This window comes from Amphibalanus amphitrite, unplaced genomic scaffold (assembly GCF_019059575.1).
Source record: "Amphibalanus amphitrite isolate SeventyFive unplaced genomic scaffold, NRLGWU_Aamphi_draft 000287F_arrow, whole genome shotgun sequence".
NCBI lineage: Eukaryota > Metazoa > Arthropoda > Thecostraca > Balanomorpha > Balanidae > Amphibalanus > Amphibalanus amphitrite.
The window spans coordinates 148,397-170,029 of record NW_024881782.1 but is presented as its reverse complement, the minus strand read 5'-3'; the positions used below and the strand labels follow the sequence as shown (position 1 = coordinate 170,029).

At 50.7% G+C, this 21,633-nt stretch overlaps 3 protein-coding genes across 8 annotated transcripts; 2 read left to right on the top strand and 1 right to left on the bottom strand.

Annotated features, from left to right (window-relative positions):
* The first annotated feature begins 301 nt into the window (after positions 1–301).
* LOC122387460 lies at positions 302–7,726 on the top strand. Its single transcript, XM_043377669.1, has 5 exons — positions 302–386; positions 755–921; positions 1,154–1,302; positions 2,582–3,013; positions 7,332–7,726. Exons 1-4 carry the CDS (start codon positions 335–337, stop codon positions 2,682–2,684), a joined length of 471 nt encoding a protein of 156 aa, XP_043233604.1. The 5' UTR covers positions 302–334; the 3' UTR covers positions 2,685–3,013; positions 7,332–7,726.
* A 348-nt stretch (positions 7,727–8,074) lies between these two features.
* Positions 8,075–15,956, bottom strand: LOC122387459 (probable aminopeptidase NPEPL1). Of its 4 annotated transcripts, none has more exons than XM_043377665.1 (12): positions 15,701–15,956; positions 15,143–15,292; positions 13,647–13,829; positions 12,960–13,109; positions 12,285–12,380; positions 11,805–11,901; positions 11,242–11,548; positions 10,855–10,901; positions 10,509–10,585; positions 10,007–10,183; positions 9,471–9,581; positions 8,075–9,075 (listed from the first exon to the last, which is right to left on the bottom strand). In XM_043377665.1, exons 2-12 carry the CDS (start codon positions 15,284–15,286, stop codon positions 8,908–8,910), a joined length of 1,557 nt encoding a protein of 518 aa, XP_043233600.1. In that variant the 5' UTR covers positions 15,287–15,292; positions 15,701–15,956; the 3' UTR covers positions 8,075–8,907. The 4 variants fall into 4 exon arrangements, with proteins under 4 accessions (XP_043233600.1, XP_043233601.1, XP_043233603.1 ...); XM_043377666.1 differs by having other exon boundaries at positions 15,730–15,752; XM_043377668.1 differs by having other exon boundaries at positions 15,471–15,749.
* LOC122387457 (serine/threonine-protein kinase rio2-like) lies at positions 15,851–18,617 on the top strand. Of its 3 annotated transcripts, none has more exons than XM_043377661.1 (2): positions 15,851–16,089; positions 16,604–18,617. In XM_043377661.1, exon 2 carries the CDS (start codon positions 16,646–16,648, stop codon positions 18,260–18,262), a length of 1,617 nt encoding a protein of 538 aa, XP_043233596.1. In that variant the 5' UTR covers positions 15,851–16,089; positions 16,604–16,645; the 3' UTR covers positions 18,263–18,617. The 3 variants fall into 3 exon arrangements, with proteins under 3 accessions (XP_043233596.1, XP_043233598.1, XP_043233597.1); XM_043377663.1 differs by having other exon boundaries at positions 16,083–16,100; XM_043377662.1 differs by lacking the exon at positions 15,851–16,089 and adding an exon at positions 16,093–16,141.
* The last annotated feature ends 3,016 nt before the right edge of the window (positions 18,618–21,633 follow it).

The following is a 21,633-nucleotide window of genomic DNA, read 5'->3' as shown; positions in this document are numbered from 1 at the left end:
AATAATCTCTTCCTCCTCCTCGCCTTTCCAATCCGTGCGTGCACCAGCCACGGTATTCCACTAAAATCTCAACCCAAGTCTATTCTAAGCCCATCCCCATCCATTCCACCATCACCTTTCACCATACCACCATACCCCTCCGACCCACGCTCCAACCGTGCTGTACCGCCGGCCCCGTCAAGTCTCCATATCAACATTGATTGGCGAGGCGGTGCGTTGCGGCGGGGCGCCCGGCACCGGTCCCGTCTCCATGGTTTGTAGGTAACACCGCCAGCCGGGGCGCGAGGTGGAGTGTGGGGCTCACAGTGGTCTGAGGGAGAGAAGACACCCAGCCATGGCTCGGGCCGCCCTCACCGCCGGCCTGCTGCTGCTACTCTGTGGTGCTGGTGAGTGCTGCCGAGGGTCTGTGAGGAGAGGGGCTCGTGTGGGGTGTGTGTGTGAGTGGTTGTATTGTACGCAGGGCTAGGGAGGAAGTGTGAGCGGTGCGCATGGCTGACCTCAGGGTTGTTGGCATTGGCTTGAACGACGGCAGCGTAAATACTTTATATTAACCGTACAGAGCACTTATCTTTCGACTCCTTTCGCGTGTATTCAGTCTGTTCCATCTGCAGAAGGCATGATGCTCGTGTCAAAGTTCGAATATCAGTATTATATCTTGATCACGCCAGCCAGCCTTTTCAAAAGGATCACTACCTTCATACCCCCTCTCCCAGCCACCTCCTCCACTAATTCACCCATCCCCGTTCTGCCACAGCGTTCGCCAAGCACTGCGTGGTGGGACAGGCTCGCGAGGCTACCGATGATGACTTCGAGGACCCCAATCAGCTGTACACATGTGCAGAGGACCGTCGCTGCTGCACCGAGGACGCCAAACCCTCCTGCTGCGGCGACATGGACGAACACGAGGAGATCATGCGACAGGTAACGGTCACTGGTCGGGAGGTCGTAGGGTCGGGAGGGGTCGCAAGGTCATGTGTCACGGGTCAAGAGTCTGTGAAGGGGCTCAGGCCACGTCATGAGGCACGGTTCACGATGTTATTTACAGGCGACAGGTCACGAGGTTTTGAGTAACAGGTGACGAAGTTATCGGGTTCGAAGTTATCGAAGTTATCACCCACCATTCCAGTGACATCACCTTCCCCACCTTCCTCAGGTGAAGCTCTGGGGCGGCGTGATCGGCGTGATCGTGCTGTTCGGCCTGCTGATGTGGTACGCCCGCTGGGACGGCCAGTGCTGCGATGAGGACACCAAGTGCTGCGGCTGCTGCTGCCGGCGCAAGGACAAGCACCGGGGCAACCAGAGGCGAGTGGTCGATATGGCGGCAGTCTGTCCGTCCTGGACGCACTGAGAACGGATATAGTCATAGAGGAGCGGCGGGGTGTGGGGCGACTTTGGAGCTGTGACGAGATACATAGCCTTTTCAAGGACTTGATCAATTATATCTTACACGCTTCAAATGCTTCGCGTTTCATGTACAATTGTAAAAAAAATCGGCAATGCTTAGATAGATAGATAGATAATGTATTAGGATCCTCCACAAAGTGGATTTTATGGTATCCACGTCAATACATAAATGCAAAACACTTTTGACAGACATTGCACAGACAAACCAACGCCAGACACCTATCTATCAAACATACAATGTTAAAATTGAACAGTAGTGCTAAACTGTGGCTACTCTAAAAATGAACACCCTATAAAAGTGGAAATATAGAAGGCAATGAAACAGGTGCATGACATCAGCATACAAGCTGATGGTAAAATATATAAATGTCTACAAAATAGATAGAAATCCTTAAAGAAATAAGAACCACTAAAATGCATACATGTAGGTAGATACTATATAGATAAAAAATAAAAGGCACGAGGACAGCCCTATCACTTCAGAACACTGTTCCATGCAGCAACTGCTCTAAAAAGAAAACTGCGTCGCGCCATCTCTGTTTTGACGCGTGGCAACTGCAGCTGGCCACTCGCTGCTGCTCGGGTACTCTGGCCGGATATCTCAGAGCGATGCACGAGCTTCGCTCTCAGGATCTCCGATGCGTCTGACGCAGTGAGTAGTCGTTTTACAATCGAGATATCATGATCCTTCAGCATATCATCCAGCTTTCCCCATCCGAGCTGCTGCAGCACCGGTGTAACATGTTCGCGGCGGCCCAGTCCAGTTACAATCCTAGCACCGAAGTTCACAGCCTTCTGGATCCGCTTCTTCTGCTCTACCGTGCAGCTACCCCAAACACTGATACAATAGCGCACATGTGGAAGGACTAGCGCTTCAACGAGCAGGCGCTTGGTATCCTCTGGTAGTCGGTGACGCATCCTGGCCAGGCCTATCAACACAGCGTAGCAGCGCTGCACAGCTGCTGATACATGTTTTTCCCACGTCAGATGCCGATCAATGATGACGCCCAGAACCATGACACTTTGAGCTGGGAGAATCGTATCTGTTCCAAATTTAACTGAGAAATTTTCCTCAAAGATTTTCCGCTTCGATGCTTGCCTAGAATGAGTAAAATTCCGCCTTTATGACACTCGCCATTCGTTGTTGACCTGCGGGTCTCCCTCCTCCTGTTTCCAGGGCGCAGAACATGGGCGCTCCTCCAGGCATCGGAGGAAACATGTCCAAGTCTGACTCGTCCAAGGACCTGCTGATGCACGAGCAGGAGACCTACAGGCGTTAGTGGGATCCGGACCATCCGGACCAACAGACCATCTGGATTCTGGACCGGACCACCGACCTGCCAGGCCGGACTACAGAGTTACAGACCATCTGGACCGGACCCAACCGGAACAAGCTGGGACAATCAGTAACAACCGGCTGCAACTCGAGGAACTTCACCAGAGGATGTAGGAAGGGGTTTAGTTTTACGGGTTTTGCAGGTGATTCATACGCAACCTCGCGGAAGGGCAAGATTTTTGGAAGTGATGAATTGGTGAAGTTGAAGCAAGCATCCGTGCAATGATACACTGCATTGACGAATCCATCCCGGTGGAAACAGCTGAAGTAAGCACGTCTGCCGTCCAAAGGAAGAAAACCGTAAGCGCCACTTTTACCGAAAATGAGTTATTGGTATCATTGGAATCGTCATGTTATTCTGCATCTAACCATATACATTACACAGATATTAAATGATTTTATACCAAGTTATACAAGAATAAAATATTTCAAAATAACCTTATGTCACATAAAGCATTTTATAATACTGGCAAATAAACGTATCTTTGACAAAAAAACGTATGATCAACGAAAAATCGGCTAAAACTCTGAGCAACCATGGATAAAAGACGCAAGTGCTCAGTTACGTTTATTTGCCACCATACATTGTCAACATGGTACAACTGAAAATAAACTTACAGATGGATATACGTTTATTTGCCTTGGTAGAAACCGAAAAAATGCACTTACGTTTATCTTCCATTCTGGAAAGGATTGTCCGACAATTTCGGCCAGCCGTATGTGGGCGCATACGTTTATTTTCCTGGTCACCCTGCCTAATTTCTTATGGCAAAAAGACGTACGATGGACTTACGGTTTTTATCCATTGTCAGTATACCCGTCCCCAAGCAAAATGGCAAGCTCGATGGACATACGTTTATTTGTACTGACTCACAGTCTGCCCTGGCTGCACTGAGAGAGGGGCCTTCGGCCCAGAGGACGGCCAAGGGGGCGGAGATATGGAGCCGCCTGCTGGAAATCGCTGCACCGGACCGCCACGTGACGCTGCAGTGGGTCCCCTCCCATTGTGGGATCCCAGGCAACGAGGCGGTGGACGTGCTGGCGGGAGAGGCGGCGGCGCTGGAACAAGAAATCGCCTCCATCGACGTCAACACCATCTACAAGGCTGCGGTCCGTCTGGCGTCTAGCCAGGGACCGGGCGCCAGGGACAGACCGTCATACCCGGACCCGACACGCAGAGCGGCGACCGGCTGGTACCGTGAGCTGATGGGTACGAGATACCTGCCCCCAATCTCCAACCTGGATCGGCGATCAGCCATCGATGTCCACCAGATCCGGACTGGCCGCTGGAGTGGATCGACCCAGTTCATGCACTCCATCGGCCAGAGCCCCTCAGCCGCCTGTGCCCAATGCCGGGACCTGCTATGCGAGGCCGCCCGGTGCCCGCTGTGCGGCGAAGAGGCGGACACCCCCCGGCACATCCTGCTCACGTGCCCGGGCCTGATGGGTGTTCGCCTCAGAATCCCGGCCGTAAGGAACATCTTACCAACACCCGACGAGGTCTGGCGCAGTGACGTGGTGGCGGCCCTGGTGGCCGCCTTCAGGGCCCTCCAGAGCCGATGAGGCTACGCCGCGGGGCCACCCGCAGCCGGAGGGAAAATCAACAACAATCAACAACAACAGGAGTGTATGCCTCCTGTCGGCACACGGTGCACCGGCCCGCCGCGCAATCGGTGTCGGGGCACTGGCAGCACTCCACGGTAGAGTTCCATACGATCCAGTGCAGGCTCTGGCGGGGCCCCGACCAGTAGCTCGCACAGAGCTGGTGAACGTCTTCGGCTAAAGAGCGGTCCTCCTCCGCCATCGGCGCGGCGGTGGCAATCGGTCCCGGGTACCAGCCGTCCGGCCAGGCGGCGACGGCGCGGTCGCATGCTATTCTGATAACCGCGCGGTGGGCGGTGCCGACATCCACCTGGACCGCTGCTTGGGGAGCGTCGCCGCCTCCTTGGCGACCTGGTCGGCGCGCTGATTCCCGTCGATGCTGCAGCGGGACGGCACCCACTGCAGGTGGATGTGATGGGGCGGGACGACCAGTGCTGCCAAACCCATCCATACGACGGTACCCAGCGGGGACTTTTGGGTCATCCCCCAACCCCCTCCTGGAGGGCCGCGAGTGCTGCCTGGGAGTCCGTACAAAAAAAAAAACTGTTGGAAGATTCGCATGTTGCGTATGGTCTCGCTCGCATGTGGTCCAGGGCTGAGCGGAGCGCGGCCAGCTCCGTCCTGAAGCTGGAGAAGACATGGCCGGCCGGGGAGCTCAGCTGTTGTTGTTTGTCTCTCTGCGGCCCAAAGAGGGGTAGCCAATCGGCTCTGAAGGGAGACGAAGGCGGCCCCCCAAAGCCGCCACCACGTCGGCGCTACGCAGCTCCTCGGTCGTCGGGTGGTTTGTTCCCAGCACGCAAAACCGCAGGTCATGAGGGTGATGACTGATGCACCTCAGTAGCACGTGCGCCAGGGTGTCCGCCTCTTCAAGACAGATGCTGCATCTGGCCGCGGTGCATCTTTCATCTTCGCACCTGGCGCAGGCGGTAGTGGGACTTTTGACGATTTTGGGTAAACACTGTTGGGACCTGGTTCAGTGCCCGGCGCGGAGCTGGTGGACGTCGACGGGAGCGCGGCTCGTCAGTCGTCCGGCCAGTCCACGAACACTCCAGCTCCTCCGCAGTGGACTCCAGCGTCCGCCGAACCGTCCGTCCACACCCAGGTGGCTCGTTGGAGAAGAAAGATCAAAAGTCGCCGCGCCGCCCGGCGCAGATCATCGGCCGAGGCTCCCAGTCGCAGAATCTCGATGTCCAGGCCGAATGTAACGTGGGGACAGGCAGTCACCTCCCACGGCGGTGAGCGGGTTGGCTGCAGGGTGACTGAACGGTGGGACGATCCCAGCGGCCCGTCACGCATCGCACACGGCCTCGCACCAGTCCGTCACGAATTTCAGCCGGTGTCGCCCCTCCGCCTCCGCGGCTGACCTGAGCGGGTCATTTCGATGAGCACGTATGCCTTGGCGAGGAGCTTGGCCTCTAAAACAGCCCGGCGGGCGGCCACCGGCATCAGCCCGGTTTCCGTCATCACAACGTGAACCGGGGTGGACAGGGGGCAGCCGGTTATGGTACGGACCACCGCCTACCCTGCAACGATGCTTCGATACACAACGGGGTGGAGCAGTCAAGTACGCAGTCAGCCACTCCTAAGGACAGGCGAGGAGGTGGAACTCACACAATTAAGTGTGACTGTGACACGATAGCGTCCCGTCAGCATGTCGTATGCGCCGGCGGTACCGTATTACAGGTATGTACAGGTCTCGCGGGTTTTAACGGTAGGTTTTGCAGTTTGCACCTAGAAAATTTAGTGTACTTCAGGCTATATATTCGTCGCCTATAAGTGTTGAAGATGCGATCGACTTGTTGGTTCACAAGCCGGCCATGATCGTGAAATAGCTTCATCGTAGTTCGATTAGTTTCTGAGATATAACCGGAAATGTAAAAGTGCAAACCTACCGCTTAATTTCGCGAGAGCCGTACCTTCGAGCACTAAAGAGAAGGCAATCTCCTCCGGATCTTTACCCGTATGCTGCACAAGAAAATCGACGAGCCATGCAAGAATCTGCTGGGGCTGATCTCCCGCCACAGACTTCTTGCTTGCTCTGCAGAACAGAGCCAAGACAACAGTGCGGTACATCCTGAGCTAGAAGGAAAGCGACGCTTCTGTTTTGACCAAGGCTGAGCGGTCGAGATTTTCGGTAACTCGACTCCGGCTCCCAAAATCGACTCCAACTCCGACTTCGTGAAGAACTGTAGACTCCGACCAACTCCTACTCAAACTCCGACCCCGACTCCGCATCCCTGCGTGTCGCTGTCCAGGCAATGAATTATGCAGAGTCGAAGTCGCGACTCCGACTCCGGCTTCCAAAGTTGCTCCGATCCCGACTCCAACTCCTGTCAGAATTGTTGACTTCGACTGACCCCGACTCTGACTCCGTTTTTACACTCATTTGCCGCATTATTTTACGCAGTTGCCCCGGATTCATGTGTAGGTACTTAATACGCTTTTCATTCATTCATTCTTTCCTTTTCATTCATTTCATTCATTTTCTGGTACGACATACGGCTATTTTATTGTCACTTTATCTCGAATTCGGCTGAAATGACAAAGGGCAGAAAGGCGTATCGTGCACTTACGCTTTTTGGCCGGTCATTGAGTAGGAAGACGGAGGTTAGTATCAAAAACAAAAAGACGTAAGTCACATCATACGTCTTTTTGCCACTTTTTCTCGGCCCATGGTGACCAAGGTAAATAAGCGTATCCGCCATCCGTGAGATTCAGGCTTGACATACGTTTATTTGACTTGACAGATGCACCTAAATGTTGACTTGTTGACTAAGGAAAAAAGCATTTATTGAAATATAGCAAAAAGTATTCAATTTTGAGGGAAATAAAGCATATCAGTAGGTTGCTGATAAAGAAAGCATCATTTCTATACCTAATTTTACAATAAACATCCACTCTGTAAGAGTGTATTAAATGAAAACCGAAAAAGTGCTCTCCTGTAAAATTTGGTAAATGGCGCTTACGGTTTTCTTCCTTTGGACGGCAGACGTTCCATGGCCTATAAATTCAGGAGCCATTTCACCTTATGTATCTTTTTCTTCAAAAAGCGCAAGCGCCGGAACGTCACAGAAGTCGCTGTGCTTGGCGAAGGCGAGGCCGTTCCCATTCAAAACATCAAACGCTAAAACTCAACGCCCTGTCCTTTTGAGGCAAACACGTAATTCGGAAGTGAAGCGCGCGTTTTGTACACGTCTTTTGTGAGCTTACGTGTTTTTTTTTTTCAATTTCAAGCCTCCACTACGCTAGTCACTCGCGTCTGCTGTTCGAAAGGCGTTTGAGAGCCTTGCTCATGCACAGGTCAAACTGAACATTGAACAATCAGTGTCGCCTATCAGCAGAACGAAAATAACTACTTGAATCAAAGCTACCTGAACCTTTTGATTTTCGCAGTGAAGTTTGTACAATGGTAGGGTACTTTATGCAAACATCGATGTACTCAAATAAATTTAAAATGGACAGATATGTGACGAATTCGGTTCCGAGCGAAACTGAACAAAAATATATAATACCTATACCATACCGACATATTCATACCACAAAGATAAGGACATAATATATCATACGTTTGCGCTCGAACGAAGCATGGCTGAACTTCGCGATCCCACGGTGAGCTCAGCCTCCAAAAAGCTCGAAGGACCAGTAAGTCAGTGCCGAACTAATTCTGAAAAAGCACATATTGCTCACCCCCTCTCCCGCCGCTCACCCCATCTCACCAATCACGCACTTTCGTTAGCGATAACCATATACGTGTATTGATTGCGACACGCAGAGTACACGGGGTCGGCAGCTGCGGCGGGCTGTCGGTACAATTTGACCCGCGGCGGCGGCACTGCACGCGCGGACGAGCCTGATTAAACATTGATCATTCGTCAGAGAGGCGGAGTCGAGCGAAAAACTGCCTCTCAATTACCGGAAACTAGCAACAATAATTCGTGCAGAGATTAACACAAACACAACGCGAGAGGTATTCCGATCCAGGTCGTGTGGGGCACGGGGCATGGGTCCTGCGTGCGGGGAACTTCTGAACTCCGGGTCAGCAGTTCTCGGCACGAGCTCGTCACATGCCGTCTCCCACGGAATGAAGCAAAAAATAATCACCCCAGCGCGGCCAGTTTTAATCAGCGGGGTGTTTCTATCTCAGCCGAGAGCCGGCTCTCCTGGCAGCCGAGACAGTGCGCGGCGCGGCGCGTCACTCCGCGGCAAACCTGACTAATAACTGCTTTTGTACGTGAGTGAGCGAACGTTGAACTGAGGTACAAACGAGGGTGACCTGGACGCGGCATCACAGCGGCAGCAGTGTGCGCGGAAGACGGCGGCCGCCGCCCCGTACAGGAACACGGCTCTGTTAATCACACGACGAGTAGGAGCGGCGCGCGCAGCGCCCGCGGCTGCCATCCAGACGAGACTACGGTAAATAAAACTAGCCGCGGCGGGATCCGCGCCGCCCGGCACAGACAGGCACAACCGACCCCCTCCCGTCCGTCACCCTCCCCGGGAGGCCGACACCGACCCCAGCAGGCACACACGTCCCGAACGGAGGCTCTCTCACCTCCCCGGCGCCCTCACGGCCGCCTCTGTTCGAGGCGCATCTTCTTGCTGGAGTTGGTGCCGTCCGTGTGACCGGCGGGCGGCGGCAGCGGCGGCGCCACCGCCTGCAGTAGGCGGTGCGACGAGTGGGCCCCGAACAGCACACACAGCAGCGCTACGCCGTAGCCGGTGGCTCGGTCACCCTGCGGCGAGAGAGATAGGGGGTCAGCAGAGCACTAAACCACAGAGGAGGAGCGCAAAGGATCACGCGATGCTGGCATCTATGTAGTCGCCGCGGACGGACGAGGACACAATATGCTGGAACTTATCGAGTTATGATGGAAGCGTGAACCAGAAACTTCGAGCATGTATCAAGCAAGCTTGAAGCGATGGACCGACACAGCACAACGGCAGCTTGATTATTTCAGTCGACTTTAAATCCAGTTGGAATAATGTAGCATGAGACAAGACATCTGATTACAGCAACATGAAAATACATCATAGCTTGGAATTCTAACCCAATCTGAGCAGCTCCTCCCCCCCCCCCCCCCATCCACAACGGGATCCACCACACAGCCGCGACTGCAGCGCCACTTACCGAGTGGACGGGCGAGGCCATGTCCACATGAATCCACGAGCCAGGGAAGTCGAAGCCGAGGTTGGCAGCGATGAAGAGGCCGGCGCACGAGACCAGCGCGTTACTGCGGTCCTGTCGGGTACAGAGGGGGAGAGAGCGGAGGGTGATGGTGAACGACTGAAGCGGAGAGATGTGCGAAAAACCGATACACATTCGGGCACTGGGTGAATATAGCGTGCTGGTGACAAGCTGTCGTTATCAAAGCCCTAAGCAGGCTACGACAAAAACGATTCTCCTCTCACTTACGCGCGACAAGAGTGTCGCGAAAATGATACATCAAAATGTAAAAGGCGTATGTAGGTTGGGTACCTGATTTAAGATTACACCACTATCTGCATAACATGAATATCTAACTAAACCGATTATTAAATATATCGCCAGACCCACATTATTCCATCGCCTGCTATTCATCCTCACCGCTTCCTACTCAATCCCACTCATCATCTCTCTCCCTTGTCGTCCTCTCCCTCTTATCCTCTCTTTCACCCATGACTCACCGCCGCCGAGTTTTTCATATCGGCCACGCTGGACGCAAACTCGCTGAAGTGCAGCTCGGGCGTGTACGGCACAGGGAAGAGCAGGTCTCCCGAGGCGCGGCCGGCCGCCGCGCCCAGCACCTCCCAGGTGTCCTCGTTAGTCAGTAGCGCGCCGTGGTACTTGCCCGTGGCGGTGCCCTGTGCAGGAGGGTCGGCGGTGCGAGGGGTTAGTTAAGAAAAGGAGATTAGTGAGTGAATGATAATGTGTGAACATAAATGAACGACGTTGAGTTGAGCAATTATGGTGATGGCGAGATTTTTATTTAGAGCGGTCGTACGGCGTGCTACACCAGCGATTGGCATCAGAAGGTGAAAATACAGAAAGTAAGATACCTTCTGCATAAATACGATAAATATGCACTGCACAAGGGATCAATTATTTCTGCAAGTCATATGAACCAGAGGTGGGTTGATCTGTGAGCTCTACCTATACCCAGCCAGGCACTAGAATACTCTTGCTTACCTGAGCCCCGGTGAGGGTGGCCATATCCAGAATCGTTGTACACTTGAGGTCTTTGTTGGCATAGGCGACGCCGTCGGCTGAAAGAGACAACCAGATTATGTACAGACGACATACAGATACAGCTCCTCGGCGACCCCGAAGATGCCCACACTGTCCGATGCCAGCACTAAAACGAGACTGCAAAAGGCAGCGAGACAAAGCTTGGGGAAAAATATTCAAAATTGCACGATAACAATCCTGAAGTGCAATGCGCCGCATCAATCGCAAACGATATGGAACTGCACAGCCAAATCCAGTACATAATAGGTGGCGTGCAAGTTCTGATGAGTTTGTTTCTGTTGCTCACCTAGGACCAGCCTGCCCTCCGCGTCTGTGTTGTTAATCTCTACCGTCCTGAAATGGGGCAGAGGGAGCTTCAGCGCTAGGTTCCACAATCAGACGGAGTTAGAAACGGAAAAGAGAATTAATAAAAAAAATTAAGAGAACAAGAAAAAAGCACACTGCTGGGACGGTGAAAACGGACACTAAAAACGGACTAAACGACTTTTCTTACAGGATACTAGCTTACCACCTTTGAAAACAGTGAGACAAAACCATAACACACCCATTTTGCCTGCATTTGATAGTTTCATTAGAGCGCTTGATAGGCGCAAAGAGCACTATTATTGCTCCAAAAACCCCAAGCACCATATAAGCTACTCGCATCACGAATCTCCCATACTTCAAAACTCACCTTCCCGAGTATAGCGTGTGTATATCGTCCGGTTTCGTGGCGATCGGCCCCACCGCGTTCTCGGCCAAACAGAACACAGCGTGCAGGTTCTGTGTGAACCCGGCCTTCACCGTGACGAGGAAGGCACCGAGAATGGCAGCTGCTCCGCCCAGGTCCCGCTTCATACCGGGCATGGTGGTTTTGGTCTTCATTGAGAGGCCGCCCGTGTCGTACACGATGCCCTTGCCGACCCAGGCGATACTCTGAGTGGCTCCAGCAGGGGTGTGACTGAGAATTGCTAGTGCCGGCGGGTGTACGGCAGCCTTACCTGTAAGAAACAGGGTGGGTCAATCGTCAGGGGTTGGGCAGGACGAATGCAGTGCAAAATTGGTGAGTCATATGCTGCCAGTAGTTGTAGCAAGTGGGCTCCGGCATTGAACTTACGCCAGCCATGCTAGTTTAAAATATTCAAGGGCGTCCACTGTCCATAAATTACACGTCTATAAGCATAAACAAGCTTAATCATCACAGCTGTTACTAGGCGACATGGCACTTCCGTGGACCCATGTGAGTATCGTTCTTACCGACTCCATAGATACCGCCGAACCCCCGCGCCTTGAGGTCCTCGCCGCGGATTAGGGTGAGGGAGACGCCCAGCTCCTCTCCTACCTTCTTCACTTCCTGAATAGACACAGTGACGGTCAGGTCAGGTCAGGTCACACAGATCAACATGTCAGACCAGGATGTCATGCTAGGGCTCCAGGCCGAGTCAGCTGCAGTGTTGCTATGCCTCACAAGGACCACTTGACTGATAATCTCGCAGCCTCTTGACTGAACATAAGTACGTGCTTCAGGTACTCATGCATGTTATCTGTATCTAACCACTCGTTTGGCTATCCGACCTAACCAGTAAGAATACCAGACTTTCAGCCAGCCTGAAGCCACGCTCAGTCTCGGCGACTAGTACTGAGTTCGAGATTAGAGCACATACGCTATCTTTCCTCCCACTAAGGCCGTGAACACATGCCAACCGACACACAAACGGGTTTAAGTGAATAACTAACCTCGACAAAGGCATCTGTGTGCATCTCGTTGGCGGGCGTATCAACCAGCCTGGCAGTGAGGCGAATGCCGCGCGCGGCGTCCTGCATTAGCTGAACCTGCTCAGGCAGAAATACACAGAGAAACAGTCAGACAGTGGGTAGGACGGATATCGTGAGTGGCGGGCTAAATACGTTGATCCTACTCAGACGCAGAGGGTGAGGCGGATGACACTGGGAGCCCTGTGTTAGCTAAACAATCTCAGTGCCCAGACAGTCAGTCGGCGCACAAGGACCGTTAGATGTTGGTATGAGGAGGCGTTGTGCGGATGTGCAGAACCGACTGAAGAACCGACACTCCAGCCGGGTGAAGACATCCGAGTCAGGTGCTGTGCGATGCTCTAAAATCCCGATACTGTACTGGCTCCACACAGCGGGAGGAACGGCATCGCAACAAGATCAAATTCATAGCGTGTGGAAACATACCAGCAAGGTATTAATCGTAGAAGTTCCTTGAACATGAACTTCTGAACATCTAACACTTAAACTTGGCGATCAAGCAGCCTAGAATATCCTACTTGGTAGCTGGTGCGTCCCATAAGACCTCCAGACTTAGCCTGACTCTAGCTATTAGGGACTGCCTCATTTTTCACGTGCCTCAACGACCTATCATTCATTCCAGCCCCCATCCATACTCACCTCCTCGGCGGAAGCCTGCTCCCCATCCACCACCAACACCTCGACGGTGATGGTCGGCTCCGGCTGCGGCCCCGACTTGCGCGTGAACAGCGGCAGCGCGCGCGCCACCGCGCACCCCGTGGCCAGCATGTCGGCACGCTCACATACCAGCTGGGAGAGCGGAGAGGGGGGGGGGGGAGGGGGGTCAGAGGTGCGGGGGAGGATAACGTCCATGAAAGAACGACTGGTTCGATATCATCACACTTTTGTAAGCACAGTGATTTGTAGATTGCGAGCAAATCAAGAAACGTTTGTGAACGGATATCCAAACACTAGAATAATACTAGGCCATCTTCACTCTGGAGAATGCTGCCCAGCTTTTTTCGAACTTAACATTGCATGAGTGCATCTTAAGTAAAATGAAAGTACAAAAAAAAAACGATTAACAGCGCTCACCGATCCAAAAAGAGTCACACTTATACACGTCATCAATCGACCGAAACAATCTCAATCACATCCTCAGCCAGCACCAAGACATTCGGCCATTTGGCACTTAGCACTTGTGTCTAGCAATTATCATGTATACACATCTGATTCACCCTCAACTTGCGACCCCAGCTCCATCCCCACCCTCCCACTCTCAATTCAGTCACACCCGTGTGCCGTACGACTACGAACCGTGGATACAACGCTGTCCACTCCACTCACCACGACAGTCTGGTCGGCGCCAGTCAGCAGCGAGCGCACCAGTCGTGTGACGCTGTGCGCGCGAGACGGTGTGTTATGGCGCGAACACTTGCCAGGCAGAGCGGCCAGCGTGGCCTGGTTCAGGTACAGGTGCAGAGAGTCCGTGGGCGACGGGAAGAGCTCCGAGACGGCTCGCTGCCATACCTGTCAGGGTGAAAAGGGGCAGGTAGAGGTGCGGGAAGGGTGGAAAATTATGCGAAAAGAAAGTGATGCAGGCTGGTAAAACAAAGTTCAGCATTATCGAGACTGTGGGTCATAAAAAGAGTTAATCACTGATGAACATTACCAAGTGTGAGACCAAAGCAGATCCAGCCTTTGCAAACATGCACCAGCACTCAATGTGGAAGGAGAAAAACACCCACTGCATGTCAGAAGTCAGCTGCACAATTAAGATTGCTTTAAAGTAGCAGTTCATCCAAAATAACAAGACATCAGGTAACAATGACACGCCATGGGCAAATGACATATAATAGCACTGTCCTGTGGATACGAATTAACACTCCTTCATTCATGATTGAAGCTCTATAAATTTTATCCACCAATACCTATGGAACAGCCCCAATGAGTCATTTCAGCTCTTCAGCATGTTCACAGGCCTCAAGACAAATAATGTAACAATATGGACCAATTCCAAACTGCTCCTCCTCGCCATGTTACAGCACAACAGCCAGCACTATACTTTACACAACACAAAACTCATACCACTGACCACATCAACATAATGCAACAGTTCGAGTTCCACTTAAAACCTTTCTTAAGTGGTATGGGCACTTGACCAGCCTGTATATTTGTGATTATCTAAAATAGGTACCTGTTTACTTTGCAGATTCTGTGACAAAAAAAACATCTATTTGAGATGTGCTTTGAGCTGAGAAAAGTGAGCTGGGATTACACATCCATTTCTGATATTTTCATGACAGATCTGCTTGGATATTGAATTTGAAGATTATTTTCAATGAAGGTTCTGGATAAATTTCTGTTAAATCCTCATATGACTTTTGTTCAAGACATTAATGACATTTTTTTCTTTGAGGAGTTTAAAATGCAATGGACCTGTCTGAGACATTTAATGTGACCACACTTCACAAGTATGTAGCACTTAATGTCATAAAAAGCACCTAGGGTCATCATTTAAGAGGTTGAGTGGTGTGAGGTCCACATGGAATGGATCCTACATGACCCTTTACTTACAACCAGATACTTTCAGCCACAAGATTACACATTTTTCCATGTGGTATTCTATGGAAATAGAGAACCTAGCCTTCAGTTTGTTCAGAGATCCACAAGATGAAAGATCCTACACTCAGATCCATGATCACAGATCATTTTTCAAAACTAGCATTGTCCATCACAATTCATGTTACAGTTCAGCCACATGTACAATATTTCACTCAGTTGTAGCTGACAGAAAAAATGTTATGGAAACAGGATAAGAAATTAAACTGTATGATACTTACTGCCTCTGAGACCTGAGGCTCCAATTTGACCTTGATGGTGTCCCAGCTGACTCGAGCCAGGTGACGGATCTGGCCCAGAACCATCACCGGCTGGCTGTCTGGGTCAGAGGGTGCCAGACCCACAGCGTACTTCAGTGTTGCCATCTTTGTCTGAAAACAGTAGGTGCAAAAAATCAAAAGGTCAGATAAGCATACGTTTACAGTCATACCAATACACTTTTCGACTAGGCATCATGGCATGAAATTGAAATGTTTGATACAATTCAAATCGATGGCAATAGGACTATGAGGTAAGGCAGAATAGTTTGAACTGGAGCAAGAGACATACCTAAATAACCTATTTAACTTTTAAGAAATTGAAATGCTGTGAATTCCTGCTGAAATCAGAAATGCTGAATTGCTATCCTGATCCCGTTATTATGACTCAAACTCAAACTTGAAATAAAAATAGAGGAACAAATCAAAATGTTGCGAAACTAGCCGAAATCAAGCATTTTCATTCAATATCATTGGAGATTAAGTACACTTGGCATTCATCAAAAAACATAAAAACCTCACCCCCGGCGCGAGAAACTCCGGGGCCCCACCAATTCAGTTTACAAAATTCATCAATGCACCGAAAACACGTTTACAAGAGGATCTGTGACAAAAGAAGAAGCACCAAACCGCCTAAACTGCTGTGTCGGTGCATTGGGAAGTTTGTATTTTAAAGCGCATTGTTTAACAGTTTAATAGACTAAAATGATCCATTATGTTAAAAAAACATAAAGATTTAACATAGATATGGTTATACGAAATGGTTGAACTAAAACCCATCAAAAACAAGTTGTGAGGGTGAAGCGAAGACAAATTTGCAACAATTTTGTAGCTGTGTTTTTAGAAATTTATTTTCATATCCTTGATACAAACAGTCTGCAACGTGAGAGACGTTCGAGTGCGCACGTGGGGTACGGATGCTGTGAATTTTTATATTTTTATCTCTATCAAACTGACCTTTTTGTACGTTCACGATCGAATCAAACATTTCAAAAGAACCTATATGGCCTTGGATTGAATTACACCGAACCGTGTTACGTGGAAATATTTTATATTGCCCACGTTTCGTTGAAGTTGGAATGTCAAAATGTTTTCCATTTTCGCTAAAAATTGTTTTTAAATCAAAATCAAGTAATATGCAACCAAAACAAAAATAAAATTTTTACCTGGCCTGCGTGCCTCGCACTTGGCAGTTACGTGGCTACTCCCAGACCAATCCCAGACCCAGTCCCATCAGGCATCAGACTAATATTTTGACCACTCTCCATTTATATTTGCATTATTTTGTGTTCCTTGTCAGTAGTTGTGCCAGTCACTTTGGTTTTTTGTTGCAACTCTGTGAACACAACACCAAGGGGAAGCTGTATGACTGCTCTGCAATTTGTGCCTTCAGTGTTTGCTAACTGACTTCCAACATTTCAACAGACGATCTGGCTGCGTCCGTCCGTCTCCGTCCACCCGTTCACTATGGGTCGTCTAGATGTGGGCATCCTGCGCTACATGTCCAAGGAGGACTTTCGTGTCCTGCAGGGTGTAGAAATGGGCATGCGAAACCATGAGCTGGTGTCAACTCCCCTGGCGTGCTCTCTGGCGAACCTGCGCTCAGGTGGCGCTCAGAAGGTTATCAGACAGCTACAGAACACGAAACTGCTAGCGTATGAGCGCGGCAGGCGCTACGACGGTCTGAGGCTGACAGTCAGTGGGTATGACTTCCTCGCGCTGCACAGCATGGTTGCTGAGAACGTCATTGACGGTTTCGGTAATCAGATCGGCACCGGAAAGGAATCGGACGTGTACGCGGCGTATGACACGCACGGCGAGGCGCTGGCGCTCAAGTTTCACCGTCTCGGGCGCACGTCGTTCCGCAAGCTCAAACTGCTACGAGACTACCACAAGAACCGCTCGCACATGTCCTGGCTGTACCTGTCGACGCTGTCGGCGCGAAAAGAGTTCTCCTACATGAAGGCACTCCACGAGCGCGGCTTTCCAGTGCCGCGGCCTATTTATCAGAATCGGCATGCGGTGCTGATGTCCATCGTACACGGCGAACCGCTGTGCGAGCTGAGGGATCTCTCCGACCCGCGTCGGCTCTACGGCGAGTGCATGGAGCTGATGATTCGGCTGGCCGAGTGCGGCGTCATCCACTGCGACTTCAACGAGTTCAACCTGATGGTGACCGATGAGGAACACATCATCCTGATCGACTTCCCGCAAATGGTGAGCACGTCACACCCGAACGCCGAACACCTGTTTCAGCGGGACGTCGAATGTCTGAGGAGATTCTTCGCCAGACGCTTCCGGTTTGAGAGCGACGACTACCCTGTGTTTTCGGAGGTGGTTCGGACAGAGGACCTAGACACGGAAATCAGAGCCAGCGGCTACGGCAAAGAGTTCGCAGAGTTCGACACGGTGGCCGGGCTGGGCGAGGAAGACGACGGCTCGGAGACGGGAGAGGAGTCAGATGACGAGGAATCCAGCCGAGTTGAGGAGGAGCAGAAAAGAGCCGGTTCGGAGGAGGGGAGTGAGGATGACAGCTTCAAGGACGCTGTCGAGTCACTGGAGGAGGAGACTCCCACGGGAGTGGTCTCGGAGCAGCCGGACCGGCCACAGGCGTTCCCGCTCGACTCGGCCACCCGCGTGGCGCTGCGCTCGGATACGGGTGACGGCTCGGACGGAGACGGTTCTGGACTAGACTCGAGCGGCGGCGGCGGTCGGAGTGGGGAGGACTCGGCGGAGGAGGGCACTGTCTCCTCAGAGGGAGACGAGGACGAGGCGGCAGCAGCGGCGAGGCGCCGTGAGATGAAGCGACTCAAACAGCGCAGACTCGAGGAGCAGCGCTTGGCGGCGCGCAGCCAGCTGAACGAGGCCATCCAGCGGTCTGCCAGCCAGCGGAGCCGCAGCACGGCCGCCTCCACCATCGCGCCAGAGGTGCTGCAGCGCCGGCTGGCGCGCGAGTTGCGCCGCAAACGCCGCCACCAGGCCGAGCGGCTGCGCGCCAAGGGAGATGCCAGTGCGGTGACCCGCTCGAGGAGGGATAACGCGGCCACCATACGCGAGAGTACAACCGGCTTCTGGGCGGACTGAACGGTGACTATGGGGAGGGGAGGGCTGGAGGATGTGTCTGGTGTGTTCGTGTGATGACACGTGTGGTGATCGGGGCTGCACGCGTGAGAGGTGTTAAAGAATGTGGATTGGAGATTGAGATGAAGCGATGGTTGACGGTTGTCTGTATTGGGCGGTTATCTGTGCTGGGAATGCGACGAATGAGATTTTGTAAGTGTTGTATGATAATGTATGACGGTTTGTTGCTATGTGCGTTGCGACGGATTTATTGTTCTTCAGTATAAGTTAGAACTAAGCCATTTAGATCCAGCTAAAAATAGGAGTTTGTTATTTTGAAGACGTTTTATCTAAGACCCAATAAAGGTTTGTTCAAATATGCTCTTTTTTATTTATGCTGTATATTTTGATCATACCATAGTTTTGCTGACAGTGCTACAGAGTACCGACTTTTTGCCAAGTGTTGTGCTTGGATGGTGATGCATTGATATTCTTGTGCCTTCACTCCGAGCTGCTTGGCGCATATCCAAACTTTTCTACGCTGCATCCCAACCGCATAGTGTTCATTTTAATCAAACTGCTGATTCCTCGCATTTACTTCATTTTTTTAAACATCGACGCAAATATTCCATCATAAACTGCTAACAATGTTCACGGTTCTCAGCTAATTTACTGTTACCTACCTGAATAACTGCCTGCAATTGGACCATACCCTAGCTCACCGACTAACCAGACGGCAACGTTTTCAGGACGTTCGCACGAGAATAACGCGGCCTGTGACTGTCGCCGCTGCGTCCGATGCGACGACTGATCCTTTCCTCGCCCACCTACCCACACTGCACGGCCTGTGCTGAGGTGAGAGGCTCTGATGGGTGCTTTACCCCGCTATCCGCTCAAGTCAATTGCCTTCCACCCAAGTGCATTGGCTCTCTTTACTGACATCTAGCGGTAGACAGCTTGCGCTGACTCTCCGACAGATGCCGCCCCTCGAGTCGCTGCCTGCCTTGCTGCTGTCGCTGATGTAATTGCTGCCTTGACTTGGCCTTGGCTGTCTGGCTAGTAGCTACCAAATTTTTTCATGACCGCATGATTCAGTAACGTACCAATAACTCTTCAATCCACCTTGTGTCGAATTGCACAGTTCATAGTTCATACACTTTGGTGCCCTCAATTCGGTAGTTTTGAAGGGCTGTTGGCCGGAGCGTGCACGACTATGGTGAAATCAATTTCAGCTGTTTGCAGACTGTATTCCGTTTTCATTCACGTACACTGCTTAAGCCGGCTAAATTATGCGATGATTGGTGTGTTTTCAGAGGTTGCAATAAAAAACTCACAAAGTGACCAAACTCTAGAAGTACGAGTGCATTGTCTTAGATGTTTACCATGCAGTTTTTCAAACATTTGCAATTTGCGAATTCCTGTCACGAGTCTTTATTCGAATCCCTCACTGTTAGGTTGTCATTTTGATTCCTCCATCGGGCCAGTCCCTGTGCCCCTGTTCACCTACTTTCATGGCTCCACCACCGGGTCGCCGGGACCGGGTGTCGGCCCGCGGGCCCGCTCGGTCGTCCGCCCGACCTCAGGGACGCTGTGTGCCGGGGACCGGTTTCTCCGGCCAGCTGTGACCAAAGATTACAGACCGGTCCGCCGGGGAGTTAGGGTACGCCGTCGAACGTGCTTCGCCTCGATACACTGACTCCAGTATTTCTATGGACTCCAGGCACTTATTTTGCAGCGTTGTTTGTTTGTTCGTCTGGGGCCAGCGTTTGTTCATCGGCTTTACAGTTTTTAAGGTTTGAAATCAACATGCAAGAGTTTGCACTTTGCGGGCCTGCACACTGCACAGTGCACAACTTTCAGGTTTTGGCGTATTTTGTCGCAATAATAATTATGATGATACCTCGGATGGGCACATTCAAAATTTATTCTGAGAGGAAAGAACAGTTTCCAGCTCTTTCCGATCGTCAGCAGGTGGCGTTGCTTAGCTCTTGCATAATTTGATACATTGCACTGCGCAGTGCGCACATAAATGCAAAGGCATGCATATACGTAGAAAGCACCTTCCATCATCGCCATCGTTCTCTCCCTCCGCCTAGGTAGCGGCCTTCATACCAGCCACCTCGATTAGCAATACGCAACCGAAGTGTGACGTCATGACTAGTGGCTGGGGCATAATCAGCTGACGGCCCTGTGTTAAAGCAATGGGACGAAATTTTATCAGCATTTTTAGAACAAACTGGACCTAGTTAGATAGTTTGGGGGCCAGTTTCTAGGTAAACTGAGTATATTCTATTTTTCTACGCCCAAAAAATGCTATGTTTCAAAGCGAAAAGGACCGAATTTCGCGAAATTGTTACGGGCGGCGAACTTGACGCACCAAATACATGACCTTGAGATGCGAACTGTGACCGCGTCGGGAGGATTTTGATGCGTAAGGTTTGACATATTTGAGTTTGAGCTGGATAAATATTTTTTATTTGTGAAAAGCAAAGGAGAAAATTCACCATATAAGTTATTTTGAAAATCTTTTTTATTTTAAATCCATTATTTTAAACCTCTTGATCTAAAATGTTTTGTATTTCTGCGTCAACTTCGCCGCCAATTAGGTTTTCACGAAATTTTGTGCTTTGCGTTGTTAGATTTTGCAATATTTTTTCATAGAAAAATAGATCATACATAGTTGTTCTAAATTCAGCTACTAAAACTATCTAACTAGGTCCAGTTTTCTTGGGAAAGATCGGCAAAATATTGCCCCATTGCTTTAGCACGGGGCCGTCAGCTGATTATGCCCCAGCCACTTATCGTGACGTCACGACTTCGGTTGCGTCACGCAACCGAAGTGTGACGTCATGACTAGTGGCTGGGGCATAATCAGCTGACGGCCCTGTGTTAAAGCAATGGGACGAAATTTTATCAGCATTTTTAGAACAAACTGGACCTAGTTAGATAGTTTGGGGGCCAGTTTCTAGGTAAACTGAGTATATTCTATTTTTCTACGCCCAAAAAATGCTATGTTTCAAAGCGAAAAGGACCGAATTTCGCGAAATTGTTACGGGCGGCGAACTTGACGCACCAAATACATGACCTTGAGATGCGAACTGTGACCGCGTCGGGAGGATTTTGATGCGTAAGGTTTGACATATTTGAGTTTGAGCTGGATAAATATTTTTTATTTGTGAAAAGCAAAGGAGAAAATTCACCATATAAGTTATTTTGAAAATCTTTTTTATTTTAAATCCATTATTTTAAACCTCTTGATCTAAAATGTTTTGTATTTCTGCGTCAACTTCGCCGCCAATTAGGTTTTCACGAAATTTTGTGCTTTGCGTTGTTAGATTTTGCAATATTTTTTCATAGAAAAATAGATCATACATAGTTGTTCTAAATTCAGCTAC